This window comes from Coregonus clupeaformis, chromosome 17, assembly GCF_020615455.1.
Source record: "Coregonus clupeaformis isolate EN_2021a chromosome 17, ASM2061545v1, whole genome shotgun sequence".
Classification (NCBI taxonomy): Eukaryota; Metazoa; Chordata; class Actinopteri; order Salmoniformes; family Salmonidae; genus Coregonus; species Coregonus clupeaformis.
In genome coordinates, this window is record NC_059208.1 from 69486461 (window position 1) to 69503076 (window position 16616).

General features: G+C 42.9%; 1 protein-coding gene across 1 annotated transcript; it reads right to left on the reverse strand.

The window, feature by feature from the left end:
* Positions 1-2540: 2540 nt before the first annotated feature.
* LOC121585715 (sodium-dependent neutral amino acid transporter B(0)AT1-like) lies at positions 2541-12756 on the reverse strand. The gene is made up of 12 exons (XM_041902037.1): positions 12441-12756; positions 8434-8574; positions 7114-7251; positions 6490-6671; positions 6191-6301; positions 5439-5551; positions 5115-5243; positions 4603-4759; positions 4097-4301; positions 3676-3835; positions 3150-3312; positions 2541-2894 (listed from the first exon to the last, which is right to left on the reverse strand). The coding sequence occupies exons 1-12, from the start codon at positions 12643-12645 to the stop codon at positions 2688-2690; spliced, it is 1911 nt and encodes a 636-aa protein (XP_041757971.1). The 5' UTR covers positions 12646-12756; the 3' UTR covers positions 2541-2687.
* Between the last annotated feature and the right edge of the window lie 3860 nt (positions 12757-16616).

A 16616-nucleotide genomic window follows, 5' to 3' on the forward strand; every position in this document is an offset into this window, starting at 1 on the left:
GCAGCGTTGCAGTTCTTGACTCAAACCGCTGCGCCTGGCACCTACTACCATACCCCGTTCAAAGGCACTTAAATATTTTGTCTTGCCCAGTCACCCTCTGAATGGCACACATACGCAATCCATGTCTCAATTGTCTCAAGGCATAGCAATCCTTCTTTAACCTGTCACCTCCCCTTCACCTACACAGATTGAAGTGGATTTAACAAGTGACATTAATAAGGGATCATATCTTTCACCTGGATTCACCTGGTCAGTCTATGTCATGGAAAGAGCAGATGTTCTTAATGTTTTGTACACTCAGTGTATATTAAGTATTATGTTTACCAATAGATGGCAGTATTGACTCAATATGGAGTTTGCTTCCCGCTATCCGTAGCCCTTTAATGTCTGCCATATAACCTCAAGAGGCCTCAGGTAGCTTACGCCAGCTAGCTAATTTTCCCCCAACATCGGACACCCGTACCAGCGCTGCAAGGACATGCGCTATGTGGTGGAAGGGTTTAAGAAGTGTGGCCTCTTCCCTTTTGACCCTTCAGCCATTGAAGGGTCCCGTTTAATGCCGTCTCGGTCCCTTCCGGGTCCCACCACCGCCTCTCCTGGAACCAGCAGCACTGTGCCGTCCATCAGCACCTCCTCCCCAGTGACCACAGGAGGACCCTCAGCCCCTGCTCCAGTCCAAGCCCCTGCTCCAGTCCCAGCCCTAGCTCTAGAACACCCCATAATAGAGGGGGGGCTGATAGCGAAGGACCTGGGGCACATCCTTACTGTCCTTATGTATCGATCTAGCCGATACAGAAGACTCCCTGTGGTCGCCACATGCCTCACCGGGGAGGAATACACACGCCAGTGGCAGGAGAGGGGTGAGAAGGAGAGGGCCGAGGCAGAGGAGAAAGAGCGTTGGGCAGCCCTCAGAACACAGAGGGCACAGGAGAGGGCTGCCATGGATGTGACCATTGACGCCATCGCCTCTACTGGACCCCCTGCTGGAACCACTCCTGACAGCTGCATCACCACTGCCAGTGCCTCCCAGTGTGCAACACCTGTAGGAGCCGCCGGAGTCCCCAGCTGCAGAAGATGGCTACGTGCCTACTCTCCCGGCCACACCATCGTTGGCCCCTCAACCCCACCATTACAAGCACCAGCTCCTCCAAGCCATCGTCGGCGGTTTTGTCCACCACCACCACGATGCACACCACCCCCCCTGTCTGTCACCACCAACATGGCCTTCTCTGGACCAACTGCCTCCTCAGTCTCCCCTGGTCACACCACCATAGCAGCCTCGTCTGGTGTCCCTGCCCCATGCAATTTGAATACAGCCACCTCCACAGGTAAACACATGTTAAATTACAAAAAAATGACTGTTATCTGTTTTATAAAACAGCAATGTAAAAAAAAAGAAATCTCTCTTTACATATCTACAGTCCATAGCACCATCCCTCAAGTCATCTCCACCTCCTCCAAAACCTCTGCAGCTTCCTCCAGAGGTATTGATGTAAGCACTACTCTCAGGTACTTCTTAATGGATTTTTCTCTCTCTCAGTTGTATCAATTACTATTGTTGTTGAAGAACTTCTACATTTTGCAAAACCATATTAATCAATTTTTATTATTATTTTATTTTTTATAAAAGAAGACACCACCTGCTGTGCAGAAATTGCATCCCAAATTAATGCTTCGTAGAGTTCAAGTAACAGACACATCTCAACATCAACTGTTCAGAGGGGACTGTGTGAATCAGGCCTTCATGGTCAAATTGCTGCAAAGAAACCACTACAAAAGGACACGAATATGAAGAAGAGACCTGCTTGGGCCAAGAAACACGAGCAATGGACATTAGACCGGTGGAAATTTGTCTTTTGGTCTGGAGTCCAAATTGGAGATTTTTGGTTCCAACCGCCGTGTCTTTGTGAGACGTGGTGTGGGTGAACGGATAATCTCTGCATGTGTATTTCCCACCATAAAGCATGGAGGAGGAGGTGTTATGGTGTGGGGGTGCTTTGCTGGTGACACTGTCTGTGATTTATTTAGAATTCAAGACACACTTAACCAGCATGGCTACCACAGCATTCTGCAGCAATACGCCATCCCATCTGGTTTGGGCTTAGTGGGACTATCATTTGTTTTTCAACAGGACAATGACCCAACACACCTCCAGGCTGTGTAAGGGCTATTTTACCAAGAAGGAGAGTGATGGAGTGCTGCATCAGATGACCTGGCCAACACAATCCCCCGACCTCAACCCAATTGAAATGGTTTGGGATTAGTTTGACCGCAGAGTGAAGGAAAAGCAGCCAACAAGTGCTCAGCATATGTGGGAACTCCTTCAAGACTGTTGGAAAAGCATTCCAGGTGAAGCTGGTTGAGAGAATGCCAAGAGTGTGCAAAGCTGTCATCAAGGCAAAGGGTGGCTATTTGAAGAATCTCAAATATAGAATATATTTTGATTTGTTTAACACTTTTTTGGTTAATACATGATTCCATATGTGTTATTTCATAGTTTTGATTTCTTCACTATTATTCTACAATGTAGAAAATAGTCAAAATAAAGAAAAACCCTTGAATGAGAAGGTGTGTCCAAACGTCTGACTGGTACTGTACGTTAAAGGCTTTGTATTTATTTAGTTTTGATTGGTGGAGAATTATTGCAAGTAATCAGGCACGGGATTTGACGTTCTGAGCCTTGTCGTTCAAGTCAATTTGGTTAGAGACAGTTTTGAGCTCTTGCTGTTCAGACTTTCTATCGCTCGCTGTTCAGACTTTCTATCGCTCTTCCTCCGTAAACATTTGAAGAGAGCAGTGCCAGGCACAGATAGACTGGGTATCCCTGCCAGGATAAAGATGATCACATAGATCCAGGCTGGATAGGGCTTCTCCTCCAACGTAGGGAAGTTGTCCTATAATGGAAGATTAATGGTATAAGGCTTTTAGTATGTTATTGTTGTCAATGTAATGTACAGTACCATATGGAGATTATATGCATAATGTAGCTATACATGTAAATATAGGCATATGGGAAATCTTTGTCATGCCGTTTTCTTTGTGGGTAGTATGTTAAGAGGCCTAGAAGCAAATTACAGCAACATTTAGGTGTTGCAATTTGGATTTTAGATTTCAACAGATTTGCAGACTTGACAGAGTAAAAACCTTACCGATTCAGGATTCCAGGCTTTGTACATGGGTGTTTCTTGGACTTTAGTGATAAAGTAGAACACAAAGATGACAAACATGATGGCAGGGCTGACAAATCTCCATGTAATCTGCCAGAAGAGGTTGGGCTTGTGGCCGATCATGAACTCAATGTCATCGTTGAACCTGGCACAGAGAGAGAGACCCACAAAACTATTGTTATTATACATATCTTCAACACCTAACAAGTCCAGTTTACTATGGATGGAAATTAAGTTAGCCCGTTAGCACGAGGTTAGTATTTTTCAGACCGGGCTAGTAGAAAATGTGCCAACCTGGCCCACTGGCGGGTGACATTTTGTCTTCTCAAATATGTCACAGATTTTGGACCCGGACAAGTAGAATTTGAGGTCTACCAACCCGGCTGGCCAGTACCCAAAATCCTTGAGTTCCATCCAATCACAGTTTGTTGTGGTAATTGTGTGTCTTCTACTGTAGCGTTTCTAACACAACCCCGACCATCTCACAGAATTAATTGATTATACTCACCGATCAATACCATAGAGGTACATAACCCCGACCATCTCACAGAATGCAATGATCAGTAGAGGTATGGACCCAGCAAAGCTGTCAAAGAGGGACAGCCAGTAGTTCCCTGAGCCTTGGACAAATATTAATCCAACAAAGCAGCAGAGGACACATGTTGTCCCTGTAACAGAATAAAGAACATGAGTTAAAGATATTTAACAAAGAGGTCTCAATCTCTCAACGTAGTAGACAATAAGTCTGGATTGCTCTTGTCCAGAAATGGACTGGCCATAGGGCAGTTCGGGCAAATGATAGATAGGCTGGTCCATCGTTAGCCCAGTGGGCCTGTTTAAATTGGTGGTTTTGGTCAGAAGGAAATAAATGGGCCGGTGTGTTGCCTGAGCTGATGTCCGGTCCCAGTCTGTCCCAGCTCTTGCCTCACCTGTGGTGGCCTCCTTGGGCCAACTCTTGGGGAAAACCCCCAGGTCCTGAAGTGGAACCAGAACTCCTTCGATATTGCCAAACATGGAGGACAGGCCCAGACAGAAGAGCATGATGAAGAACAAGACTGACCAAACAGGAGATACAGGCATCTTAGTGATGGCCTCTGTGAACACGATAAAGGCTAGACCAGTTCCTTCAACCCCCTACATCAGGACACACAGAGAAGGAGTGGAATTAGATCCTGTTTTAAATAACATTGTGTTACTACACTGTGTAGGAGTAGACTATTATGTCTATAGTTCCCTTTGGGATTGCCATTGCCATATAGTCAAGCTGAAATAATATTCTGATATTGTCAGTATTTATAAGAGACCTTAGACCATTCACAGATTAGGCCTAGTGCTGGACTAAAAAGCGCTTTCAATGGAGAATCTCATTGAGCATGCTTGTTAGTCTGGGACTATGGTTAATCTGTGTCTGGGAAACCAGCCCTAAAAATCCTACCTCGCTGAGGAAAGTGTTTAAGTCACAGGTCTTCAAGTTGAGCCCCTGAATGACTTCTGGATATGTTCCATTGAGACGCTGGAGAACCTGATCATAGTTGCTTTCAGTGACGTTCCCCTCAGGGAGATCAAATGTATTCAGCAGCGCCAGGATATTTCTACAGAATCATTGTGGAAAATGAGTTGATGTCATGGCCTCTTTCACGGTAACATTAAATCTAACTATAACACACCGCCTATCATACTGTCATATCGGATGTAGGGGACACTGTTAGGGACATGTAGGGTTGCAAAATTCCCAGATTTTCCAGAAATAATGGTTGGAGGATTTCCAGATGTCCTGCGTATCCCATCCTGATTCCAGGACTCTTCCAACTGGAATTTCTGAAAAACCTGGGAATTTTGGGAAAGGTGACACATTTTTGGCAACTTTCTGCAACTGTACTCTTATCCTATTAGATGCAGTGATACATAGTAGATACATGTCATCTACAGAGACGGGTAAATTCCTACCCGCCAAGACAGCTGTCGAATCTCTCTGTGGCTCTGAAGCCAATGATGGTGTAGATGACTGTTGCAGCGTAGACAGAGGTGAAGCCATTGACGGCAGAGATGATCACTGCGTCCTGTTCACAGTTGTTACTGGGAATCGAAAACAACACACAACTCCTGCTGAGACTGGGGCTGTACTAATCGTAACGGTCTGATTCAGCACGGTTGTCGTGCTTTATAACGCAATTCAAAAGTGGTCCCAATACAACATAGTAAACAACTGTTTCTAAAATATATAATACATTGATTAAACCATAGTAGTTTAGATGGGTGATTGTGACTTACTGCACTGAGTTATAGCTGGAGAAAGAGATGAGGCCGCCAAACGCTATGGAGAAGGAATAGAACACCTGGGCACCTGCATCCAGCCAGGTAGTTGGGTTGGCCAGCTCTGCCAACTGGGACAACAACACAACATTTTGTTACATCAGCAAGCTCTGCCAACTGGGACAACAACACAACATTTTGTTACATCAGCAAGCTCTGCCAACTGGGACAACAACACAACATTTTGTTACATCAGCAAGCTCTGCCAACTGGGACAACAACACAACGTTTTGTTACATCAATCAGATTTACCTGACTATATATGACATTTATAGCTGATATCATTTCAGGGATGGGTTTGTATTTCTTTTAGTGTGAGTTTTTTGTGTAACAGTGTCCCAAATGGCACCCTATTCTCTATGTAGTGCATTACTTTTAACCAGGGTCCATAGGGCTCTAGGTAAAAGTAGTGCACTATGTAGGGAATAGGGTGCCATTTGGGACACTGTTACACAAAAAACTCACACTAAAAGAAATACAAACCCATCCCTGAAATGATATCAGCTATAAATGTCATATATAGTCAGGTAAATCTGATTGATGTAACAAAACGTTGTGTTGTTGTCCCAGTTGGCATAGCTTGCTGATGTAACAAAATGTTGTGTTGTTGTCCCAGTTGGCAGAGCTTGCTGATGTAACAAAACGTTGTGTTGTTGTCCCAGTTGGCAGAGCTTGCTGATGTAACAAAATGTTGTAAACACGTGACTTACGTCCGGGGTGAAGAGAAACACGACTCCACTCAAAGAGCCTTTCAAAGTCAGACCTCTGATCAGGAAAATGGTCAATACTACGTAGGGTAGCGTTGAGGTGACATACACAGCCTATGAGGAGAGGGGAGACGGTGATGTCACTATACCTTCGCAATCACTGAGACATGATAACATAAAACTACCTTTATACTATTTTATTTGTCAATTTCCAATTTTCATCCATTGTTATTGGTCATAATTGGTCATAAATGTGAATGTTAACATGTAGTCCTTGTCTCAGATATGTTGAGCTGCTATACCTTCCCAGTGGTCTCGATGCCTCGGATTATGCAGATATAGAGCATAGCCCAGGCACTGACTAGACACAGCACCATCCACCACTGCAGACCCCCATTCTCACCAATGTCTGGGGTGGTGTTCAGGGTCTCTCTGTACCAGAAGTAATCCACTGGGGAGCTCAGCGCACACTCTGACACCAGGCCTGGGACATTTATGTAAAAAAAATGACAAATAATACATTATTAGAATTAGACATACATGATTGGATTATTCATACATAGGCTGCATCCCAAATAGCACCCTATTCCCTAGTGCAGGGTTTCCCAAACTCGGTCCTCAAACTCATAATAAATATACTTCTTCCTTGTAATGTAGCTATCATCCTGAGGGTGAAGCATGTTTATCAGGATTGAGGTCAATTCCATTTCAATTCAGTTAATTAATTCAGGAAGTAAACTAACATTTTTCTCAGTTCTCCTCTATGGAATATCTGTTGACTTCCTGAATTTGCTGAATTTTAAATGGAATTGACCCCTGAACCCTGACTCCCATAATGTTTCAAATACTATACAGTACATCTCATTTTTTTAATGAATGTGTTTTCCCAGTCTTGCATGAAGACTGTGTCTGTACTGCACTCTTACCTGTTAGATTGACATTGAGGGGACACTGGCTCCAAGGCAGCGTCTCTTGGAAGGAGTTAAACAAGTACCACATCACCCAGGCCATGATGGTGTTGTAGTACAGGCTGATCATCAGAGAAACAAACATGGACGCAATGCCTGGCAAGAACACAGAGCAGTGCTTGATTACCAACAATGACGAGACCGCCTACAGGGAGGAGGGAGTGTGGTGCCAGAAAAATAACCTCTCACTCAACATTAACAAAACAAAGGAGATGATCGTGGACTTCAGGAAACAGCAGAGGGTGCACCCCCCTATCCTCATCGACGGGACCGCAGTGGAGAAGGTGGAAAGCTTCAAGTTCCTTGGTGTACACATCACCGACAAACTGAAATGGTCCACCCACGCAGACAGTATGGTGAAGAAGGTGCAACAGAGCCTCTTCAACCTCAGGAGGCTGAATAAATTTGGCTTAGCACCTAAAACCCTCACAAACTTTTACAGATGCACAATTGAGAGCATCCTGTCGGCTGTATCACCGCCTGGTATGGCAACTGCACTGCCCGCAACCGCAGGGCTCTCCAGAGGGTGGTGCGGTCTGCCGAACGCATTACCGGGGGCAAACTACCCGCCCTCCAAGACACATACAGCACCCGATGTCACAGGAAGGCCAAAAAGATCATCAAGGACATCAACCACCCGAGCCACTGCCTGTTCACCCCGCTATCATCCAGAAGGCGAGGTTAGTACAGGTGCATCAAAGCTGGGACAGAGAGAATGAAAAAGCTTCTATCTCAAGGCCATCAGACTGTTAAATAGCCATCACTAACACATTAGAGGCTGCTGCTGCCTATTGAAATCACTGGCCACTTTAAGAAATGGAACACTAGTTACTTTAATAATGTTTACATATCTTGCACTACTCATCTCATATGAATATACTGCATTCTATTCTATAATATTCTACTGTATCTTACTTAGTCCATGCCGCTCTGTCATTGCTTGTCCATATATGTATATATTCTTAAATCCCATTCCTTACTACTTTTGTGTGTATTGGGTATATGTTGTGAAATTGTTAGATATTGCTTGTTAGATATTACTGCACTGTCGGAGCTAGAAGCACAAGCATTTCGCTACACCCGCTATAACATCTGCTAAACACGTGTATGTGACAAATAAAATTTGATTTATTTGATTTATTTGAGTCCATGATGACTGAAGGTTTATTGAAGCAGCATGTGTAGCTCTGGTCCCGGGGCGTTTACCTGCTGCTTACATGCAGCAAACTGCACGTAAAATATGTGCCCTGGACCAGAGATAGGGAAAGTGTTGCTTACCAACTCCAGCCAAGTAAGGATGGATAGTTGACCACACCCCTAAACTGCCTTTCCTTAGACGTTGACCAATAGCAAACTCCAGATGGAGCAGGGGAACACCTTCTAGAACCAGCAGGATCAGGAAAGGAATCATGAATGCACCTGAGAACAAAGGGGGGACAATCAAAGCTCTTAAAACGTTGGTAAATATCCATGACTCTTAATGACATCTCATGACATACAGACACCTGCAGATGTAATGGAGTACATATTACCAGTCCTCTGTATGATATAAAACTCCTGTACTGGGGTATGGATAAAAACAGGGGGCTCATAGATACACATACCTGTCTATCTAAACATACTGCCAAAAAAAAGGATGGAGAGAAACAGCGAGAGAGAGAAACAATTAAACCACTTGGGAATCACATAACACTGACGTCCTTTTACGGAGACAAGTCAATACACCTGTTGCAGGCAGGAATGGCTAAAGTAAAGGATTTACTGGGGCACGGGATAGTGTTGGTGCTGGTGGTTCAATGTACAGGTGACTATCCCTCCGTCCACAACAAACACTTCTCAAGGCTTTCCGGTCCATCAGCAGTCTTCAGTACATAACAGTCCTTATCTGCCTTAACAGTCCTTATCTGCCTTATCAGTCATTCAGGCGCTTGTAGTCAAACAGTTTCCATAGAACATGATGGGATGTTACTGTAAGTCCATTTACGCATTCTCTCTGTATTTAGATAAGATAAGAGCAGAAGTGTTTCCGTACATTCCATTTATCACACTAGGAGGATTTTACTGGGCTAAAGCACCCTATCTACCCTAGGTCGGCACAAGAAAGCCCATGTTCTACTTACATCCCTCATTTATCCCAGTTTAGAACCATTAGAAATAGTATTCTCAATGTTTGCCTAAAATACAGTAGATGGCTATACAGTGCCTTCAGAAAGTATTCACACCCATTGACTTTTTCCACATTTTGTTGTGTTACAGCCTGAATTTAAAATTGATTACATTTAGATTTTGTGTCACTGGCCTACACACAATACCCCATAATGTCGAAGTGGAATTATGTTTTATGAAATTCTTACAAATGAATAAAAAATGTATTCAACCCCTTTGTTATGGCAAGCCTAAATAAGTTCAGGAGTAAAAATTTGCTTAACAAGTCACAATAAGTTGCATTGACTCTACAATAATAGTATTTACCATGATTTTTTTTGAATGACTGCCTCATCTCTGTACCCCACACATACAATTATCTGTAAGGTCCCTCAGTCGAGCAGTGAATTTCAAACACAGATTCAACCAAATAGACCAGGGACGTTTTCCAATTTCTCACAAAGAAGGGCAAATATTGGTAGATGGGTAAAAAAAATAACAGACATTGAATATTCCTTTGAGCATGGTGAAGTTATTAATTACACTTTGGATGGTGTATCAATAAACCCAGTCACTACAAAGATACAGGCGTCCTTCCTAACTCAGTTGCCGGAGAGGAAGGAAACCGCTCAGGGATTTTTCCATGAGGCCAATTGTGAATTTAAAACAGTTACAGAGTTTAAAAGCTGTGATAGGAGAAAACTGAGGATGGATCAACAATATTGTAGTTACTCCACAATACTAACTTAAATGACAGAATGAAAAGAAGGAAGCCTGTACAGAATAAAAATATTCCAATACATGCATCCTGTTTGCAATAAGGCACTAAAGTAAAACAAAGACAAAGAAATTAACTTTATGTCCTGAATACAAAGCGTTATGTTTGGGCAAATCCAACACAACACATCACTGAGTCCCACTCTCCATATTTTCTAGCATGGTGGTGGCTGCATCATGTTATGGGCATGCTTTACATCGACTAGGGAGTTTTTTTGGATAAAAAGAAACCGAATAGAGCTAAGCACAGGCAAAATCCTAGAGGAAAACCTGGTTCAGTCTGCTTTCCAACGACACTGGGAGACATTCACCTTTCAGCAGGACAATAACCTAAAACACAAGGCCAGATATACACTGAAGTTGCTTACCAAGACGACACGCAATGTTCCTGAGTGGTCTAGTTACAGTTTTGACTTAAATCAGCTTGAAGATCTATGGCAAGAGTTGGAAATGGCTGTCCAGCAATGATCAACAACCAACTTGAGCTTGAAGAATGTTAAAAAGAACAATGGGCAAATATTGTACAATCCAGGTGTGCAAAGCTCTTAAAGACTTACCCAGAAACACTCACGGCTGTAATCGATGCCAAAGGTGATTCTAACATGTACTGACTCAGGGGTGTGAATACTTATGTAAATTAGATATTTCTGTATTTAATTTTCAATACATTTTCAAAAATGTCTAAAAACATGTTTTCACTTTGTCATTATGGCGTATTGTGTGTAGATGGGTAAAAAAATTAATGTTTTATCCATTTTGAATTCAGGCTGTAACACAACATAATGTGGAATAAGTCAAGGGGTATGAACACTTTCTGAAGGCATTGTAGCATCATGTTTTTGGCGACATGGGCAAAGTGCAAGTTAATAACTGTTATACTAACTGACAAACAGTTAGATATTTTTCCTGGGATCCATCTCTAGACTCCGGGCCTGTCCTCTCCGTCAGTCATTCACAGCTCATTATGCTGCTGCTCTTTCATTCTTTTTTATTTTTTATTTTTTACTTATCTATTTTTTAAACTTTTTCTTATAATAATAATATAATATGCCATTTAGCAGACGCTTTTATCCAAAGCAACTTACAGTCATGCGTGCATACATTGTTTGTGTATGGGTGGTCCAGGGGATCGAACCCACTACCTTGGCGTTACAAGCGCCGTGCTCTACCAGCTGAGCTACAGAGGACCACCTTAAAACTGCATTGTTGGTTAAGGGCTTGTAAGTAAGCATTTCACTATAAGGTATACCTGTAATACCTGTTGTATTCGGCGCATGTGGCAAAAACATGTTGATTTGATTTGATTTGACTGGAGGTGTGACGTATATCAGGCCTTAATACCTATGCAAGGCCTGTCAGCATAAGTCATAGTAATAAGTTACTACATTTGCTAATTAAATGCAGTGTTTGTGGTGCTGGAGCCTCCATAGAGACAGATCCACATGGTTAGACTGCACATAAACCAGTGACACCTCCATAGAGACAGATCCACATGGTTAGACTACATATAAACCAGTGATACCTCCATAGAGACAGATCCACATGGTTAGACTACACATAAACCAGTGACACCTCCATAGAGACAGATCTACATGGTTAGACTACACATAAACCAGTGACACCTCCATAGAGACAGATCCACATGGTTAGACTACACATAAACCAGTGACACCTCCATAGAGACAGATCCACATGGTTAGACTACACATAAACCAGTGACACCTCCATAGAGACAGATCCACATGGTTAGACTACACATAAACCAGTGACATAAACAACATACATGTTTTGCAGTGTTCTCATTAGTTCTGTGTTTTATTGTATTGTAAGTACACACAATGTACCTGAGAACAGTGGAACAATGTGTCCAATGTGTAATTAGAATATTTGTTAAACTGCACGTACAATAATAAGAAAGAACACTGTAAAGTAAAATCAGTATTTTCTCACAGACACCAAATACAGACTGTACATCAAACAAATCAGAGAAGAACAGCTTTCCTCATACAAGTGACCCCATTCAACCCCATACAAGTGACCCCATCCAACCCCATCCAACCCCATCCAACCACATCCAATCCCATCCAACCCCATCCAACCCAATCCAACCACAGCACACCCCATCCAACCACACCACACCCCATCCAACCACACCACACCCCATCCAACCCCAGCATACCCCATCCATCCAACCACACCACACCCCATCCAACCCCATCCAACCACACCACACCCCATCCAACCCCATCCAACCACACCACACCCCATCCAACCCCATCCAACCCCATCCAACCCAATCCAACCACACCACACCACACCCCATCCAACCCCATCCAAACCCACTGCAGCACAACACCACCTACCTCCTCCATGACTCTGGCACAGGTAAGGGAATCTCCATACGTTCCCCAGCCCCACACAGAACCCCACGCAGGTGAGCATGTACTGGGTCTTGTTGTCCCATTTGGGCCTGTCTCCACTCCCAGCCTCCTCCGTCTCCAGCTTGTCCAGCTCCTCATGGGACAGGATCCTGTCTTCCAGGCCTGGGTTGGGCAGCTGTATTCTCATGGTTCCTCCAATGTAGATGGCCAGATTCAGCAGTGTGACAGGGGAGAGCTGGTCAATAGGGTACCTGTAGCTGGTACACTATAGCTGAGGTGTGGAAAAACGTGTACACTATAGCTGAGGTGTGGAAAAACTGGTTGCCAACTTTGCAAAACAGCCTTTATACTGAACTTGTTTTAGGAGATGATTGCTTTACCAAGCGGAAGAGTGACACGTGAAGTTATCTTGTCAAGTGTGACTCAACCAAAATAACATGTTCAACAATAATTAATATGTTATCTGAGAGGGAGGTGTCAGGGATGCACAGAGCCATCCTGTATCTCTTTGTGTATCCTACTGTGTACTCTTTCTGAAAATGATGTTTACGACACCCAAAGTTCAAATATTGATGTTTAACCACTAGGCTATAGGGCAGGGGTGGGCAAACCTTTTGGCTCAAGGGCCACATTGAGTTTTTGAAACCAAGTGAAGGGCCACACACTATATGCTTGACAAAACATGTGATGCCTTTATTCATTTTAACATTGACACGCAACTACTAGTGTACTGTAGGTGTACATATGCTTGCAGAACAATTCTACCCTTGTACCATTTCTACCCTTGTTTTTTGTGAACAAAATTCTCACAAAATTGATATAATTTATAAGATCACAGACACAGTCAAACACACACACAGATCCTGCATCTCTACCCTTGTAAAGTACAATCAAACTTACAGTCACAATATGCAAACTTAAAAATAGATATATAAATTATTATATGACTGGAGAAATGCAAAATGTAACAGCAAAAAAAAACTATTCTAACATTTGAGTGAAACATATGGTAAGAGCATTCGTTTCATTTGGAATGGTCCGTTTTTGAAAGCATATTAAGAAACAATTCTCATCTCCATTGTGAGCCATATTTACAGTTATCCAATCACCTCAGCCCAAATCTGACTGATTAGTTATTACCTGTATCCAAGTGCATTGCTGCATAATTCTCACTGCATGACCATCACCATGAAAAAGCATAATCCTTGCCTACCCCAGTCACGGTTATTCAAGTCTTAATGTGAACAATGGGTCTGGTCACCTCTCTTGGCAAGGGCATCAAAGTCTGGTGTCATCTTTGATGTAGAGATTCTCAGAACAGCTGACAAGTTAAATTTGTTTGTTAAATTTGACCTGTGACAGGATTTGTTGTAATTCATGACTGTGAACGTTTGTTCACACATATGTGGACCCGAATAAAACAAGCATCCTTTGGGCGTGCTTTTGAATGTTTGGAAACTTTGTTTCATTCAGTGATCCATAGAAGTGGTCTATTGTTGCTGTTAGCATGCTTGCTTGAAAAAAAATGAAGATTGAGATTATATTCCTTAAAAACGGCAACACTTTCTTGTTATATCAGACATTAAGTCCAATATTAGCAAAAAAAAGTATTTTGCTGTCCATTCTTCTTTAAACACACAACATTCAGAGTCCACTTTTCTCATTTCCGCAGCACCCATTTTTCACGTCAAAAGTCGTCAAGCAATGAAGTGGCTGTGATGACTGAGCGCATGTATGAAAAAAAAAAAATGTATGCACTCACTAACTCTAAGTCGCTCTGGATAAGAGCGTCTGCTAAATGACTAAAATGTAAAAAATCTAATTCTGAATCTGACTGTAGGCCCAAATACAGAGCGCGCTGCCAGGCTACATCGCCATCTATTGGAAGTTGTTTATATAATAAATCGTAACTCAAATATAATAATATTTAATACGTTTTAAAAATGTCTTGCGGGCCGTACTTTGCCCCCCCCTTGCTATAGGGTTCAACATTCAATGTCAGAGAGGTTATCAACTCCAGGTGTAAAAAATAAGCTCAGTGAAACGGTAAATGGTTTATGATTCTAGATCAGTGATAGTGTTTAGGGCCCTGAGTGTTTCTAGATCAGTAATCATGTTTAGGGCCCCTTAATCATGTTCCTTGCATCTCTCATCTATAGAAAATCAGCAGAGTGGAATAATTTGTAATGAACATGGCAACACAAAACCAGAACAAATCATCATCGTTATTAAGATAATTATAGCTATAGGTAAAATGTTATCATTTTCCTTTACCAATCAATTCATTCAACAACAATCTTTCGAAGTTGCAGTATCTGTCAGTAAGCCAATGTACAGTCGTGGTCAAAAGTTTTGAGAATGACACAAGTATTGGTCTTCACAAAGTTTGCTGCTTCAGTGTTATGAGATATTTTTGTCAGATGTTACTATGGTATACTAAAGTATAATTACAAGCATTCCATACGTGTCAAAGGCTTTTATAAGGTCGCAGTTGTAAATGAGAACTTGTTCTCAACTGGCTTACCTGGTTAAATAAAGGTGAAATAAAAATAAATAAATTATGCAAAGAGTCAATATTTGCAGTGATGACCCTTCTTTTTCAAGACCTCTGCAATCCGCCCTGGCATGCTGTCAATTAACTTCTGGGCCACATCCTGACTGATGGCAGCCCATTCTTGCATAATCAATGCTTGGAGTTTGTCAGAATTTGTGCGTTTTTGTTTGTCCACCCGCCTCTTGAGGATCGACCACAAGTTCTCAATGGGATTAAGGTCTGGGGAGTTTCCTGGCCATGGACCCAAAATGTCGATGTTTTGTTCCCCAAGCCACTTAGTTATCACTTTTGCCTTATGGCAAGGTGCTCCATCATGCTGGAAAAGGCATTGGTCATCACCAAACTGTTCTTGGATGGTTGGGAGAAGTTGCTCTCGGAGGATGTGTTGGTACCATACTTTATTCATGGCTGTGTTCTTAGGCAAAATTGTGAGTGAGCCCACTCCCTTGGCTGAGAAGCAACCCCACACATGAATGGTCTCAGGATACTTTACTGTTGGCATGACACAGGACTGATGTTAGCGCTCACCTTGTCTTCTCTGGACAAGGTGTTTTCCGGATGCCCCAAACAATCGGAAAGGGGAATCATCAGAGAAAATGACTTTACCCCAGTCCTCAGCAGTCCAATCCCTGTACCTTTTGCAGAATATCAGTCTGTCCCTGATGTTTTTCCTGGAGATAAGTGGCGTCTTTGCTGCCCTTCTTGACACCAGGCCGTCCTCCAAAAGTCTTTGCCTCACTGTGCGTGCAGATTCACTCACACCTGCCTGCTGCCATTCCTGAGTAAGCTCTGCACTGGTGGTGCCCCGATCCCGCAGCTGAATCAACATTAGGAGACGGTCCTGGCGCTTGTTGGACTTTCTTGTGTGCCCTGACGCCTTCTTCACAACAATTTAACCTCTCTCCTTGAAGTTCTTGATGATCCGATAAATGGTTGATTTAGGTGCAATCTTACTAGCAGCAATATCCTTGCCTGTGAAGCCCTTTTTGTGCAAAGCAATGATGACAGCACTTGTTTCCTTGCAGGTAACCATGGTTAACAGAGGAAGAACAATGATTTCAAGCACCACCCTCCTTTTAAAGCTTCCAGTCTGTTATTCTAACTCAATCAGCATGACAGAGTGATCTCCAGCCTTGTCCTCGTCAACACTCTCACCTGTGTTAACGAGAGAATCACTGACATGATGGCAGCTGGTCCTTTTGTGGCAGGGCTGAAATGCAGTGGAAATGTTTTTTGGGGATTAAGTTAATTTTCATGGCAAAGAGGGACTTTGCAATTAATTGCAATCCATCTGATCACTCTTCATGACATTCTGGAGTATATGCCAATTGCCATCATCAAAACTGAGGCAGCAGACTTTGTGAAAATTTGTATTTGTGTCATTCTCAAAACTTTTCACCACGACTGTACTGCTCCCACAGGCTACAGGCAACGATGCATTGTATTTCAAGTCTCTCTTCACACGGCCACAGGAGGTCGCCAACACGCGTACAATGTGAAGGTCCAATCCTGCATCGTCCTGACAGCGCGCTGGCTGCTGCTACTGGCCGAGTTTACGCTAGAGGAGGGAGTCCCTATCCCACTACAGTCAGACACCACAAGCC

Excerpts from the sequence above, each read along its gene's own strand:
- LOC121585715 (XM_041902037.1), bottom strand. The coding sequence starts at position 12,645 with ATGAGAATACAGCTGCCCAACCCAGGCCTGGAAGACAGGATCCTGTCC. Across the intron at positions 6,302-6,489 it reads GCATCGAGACCACTGGGAAG|GCTGTGTATGTCACCTCAAC; the intron begins GTATAGCAGCTC and ends CTCTCCTCATAG. Across the intron at positions 5,552-6,190 it reads TGTTTCTCTTCACCCCGGAC|TTGGCAGAGCTGGCCAACCC; the intron begins GTAAGTCACGTG and ends TTGTTGTCCCAG.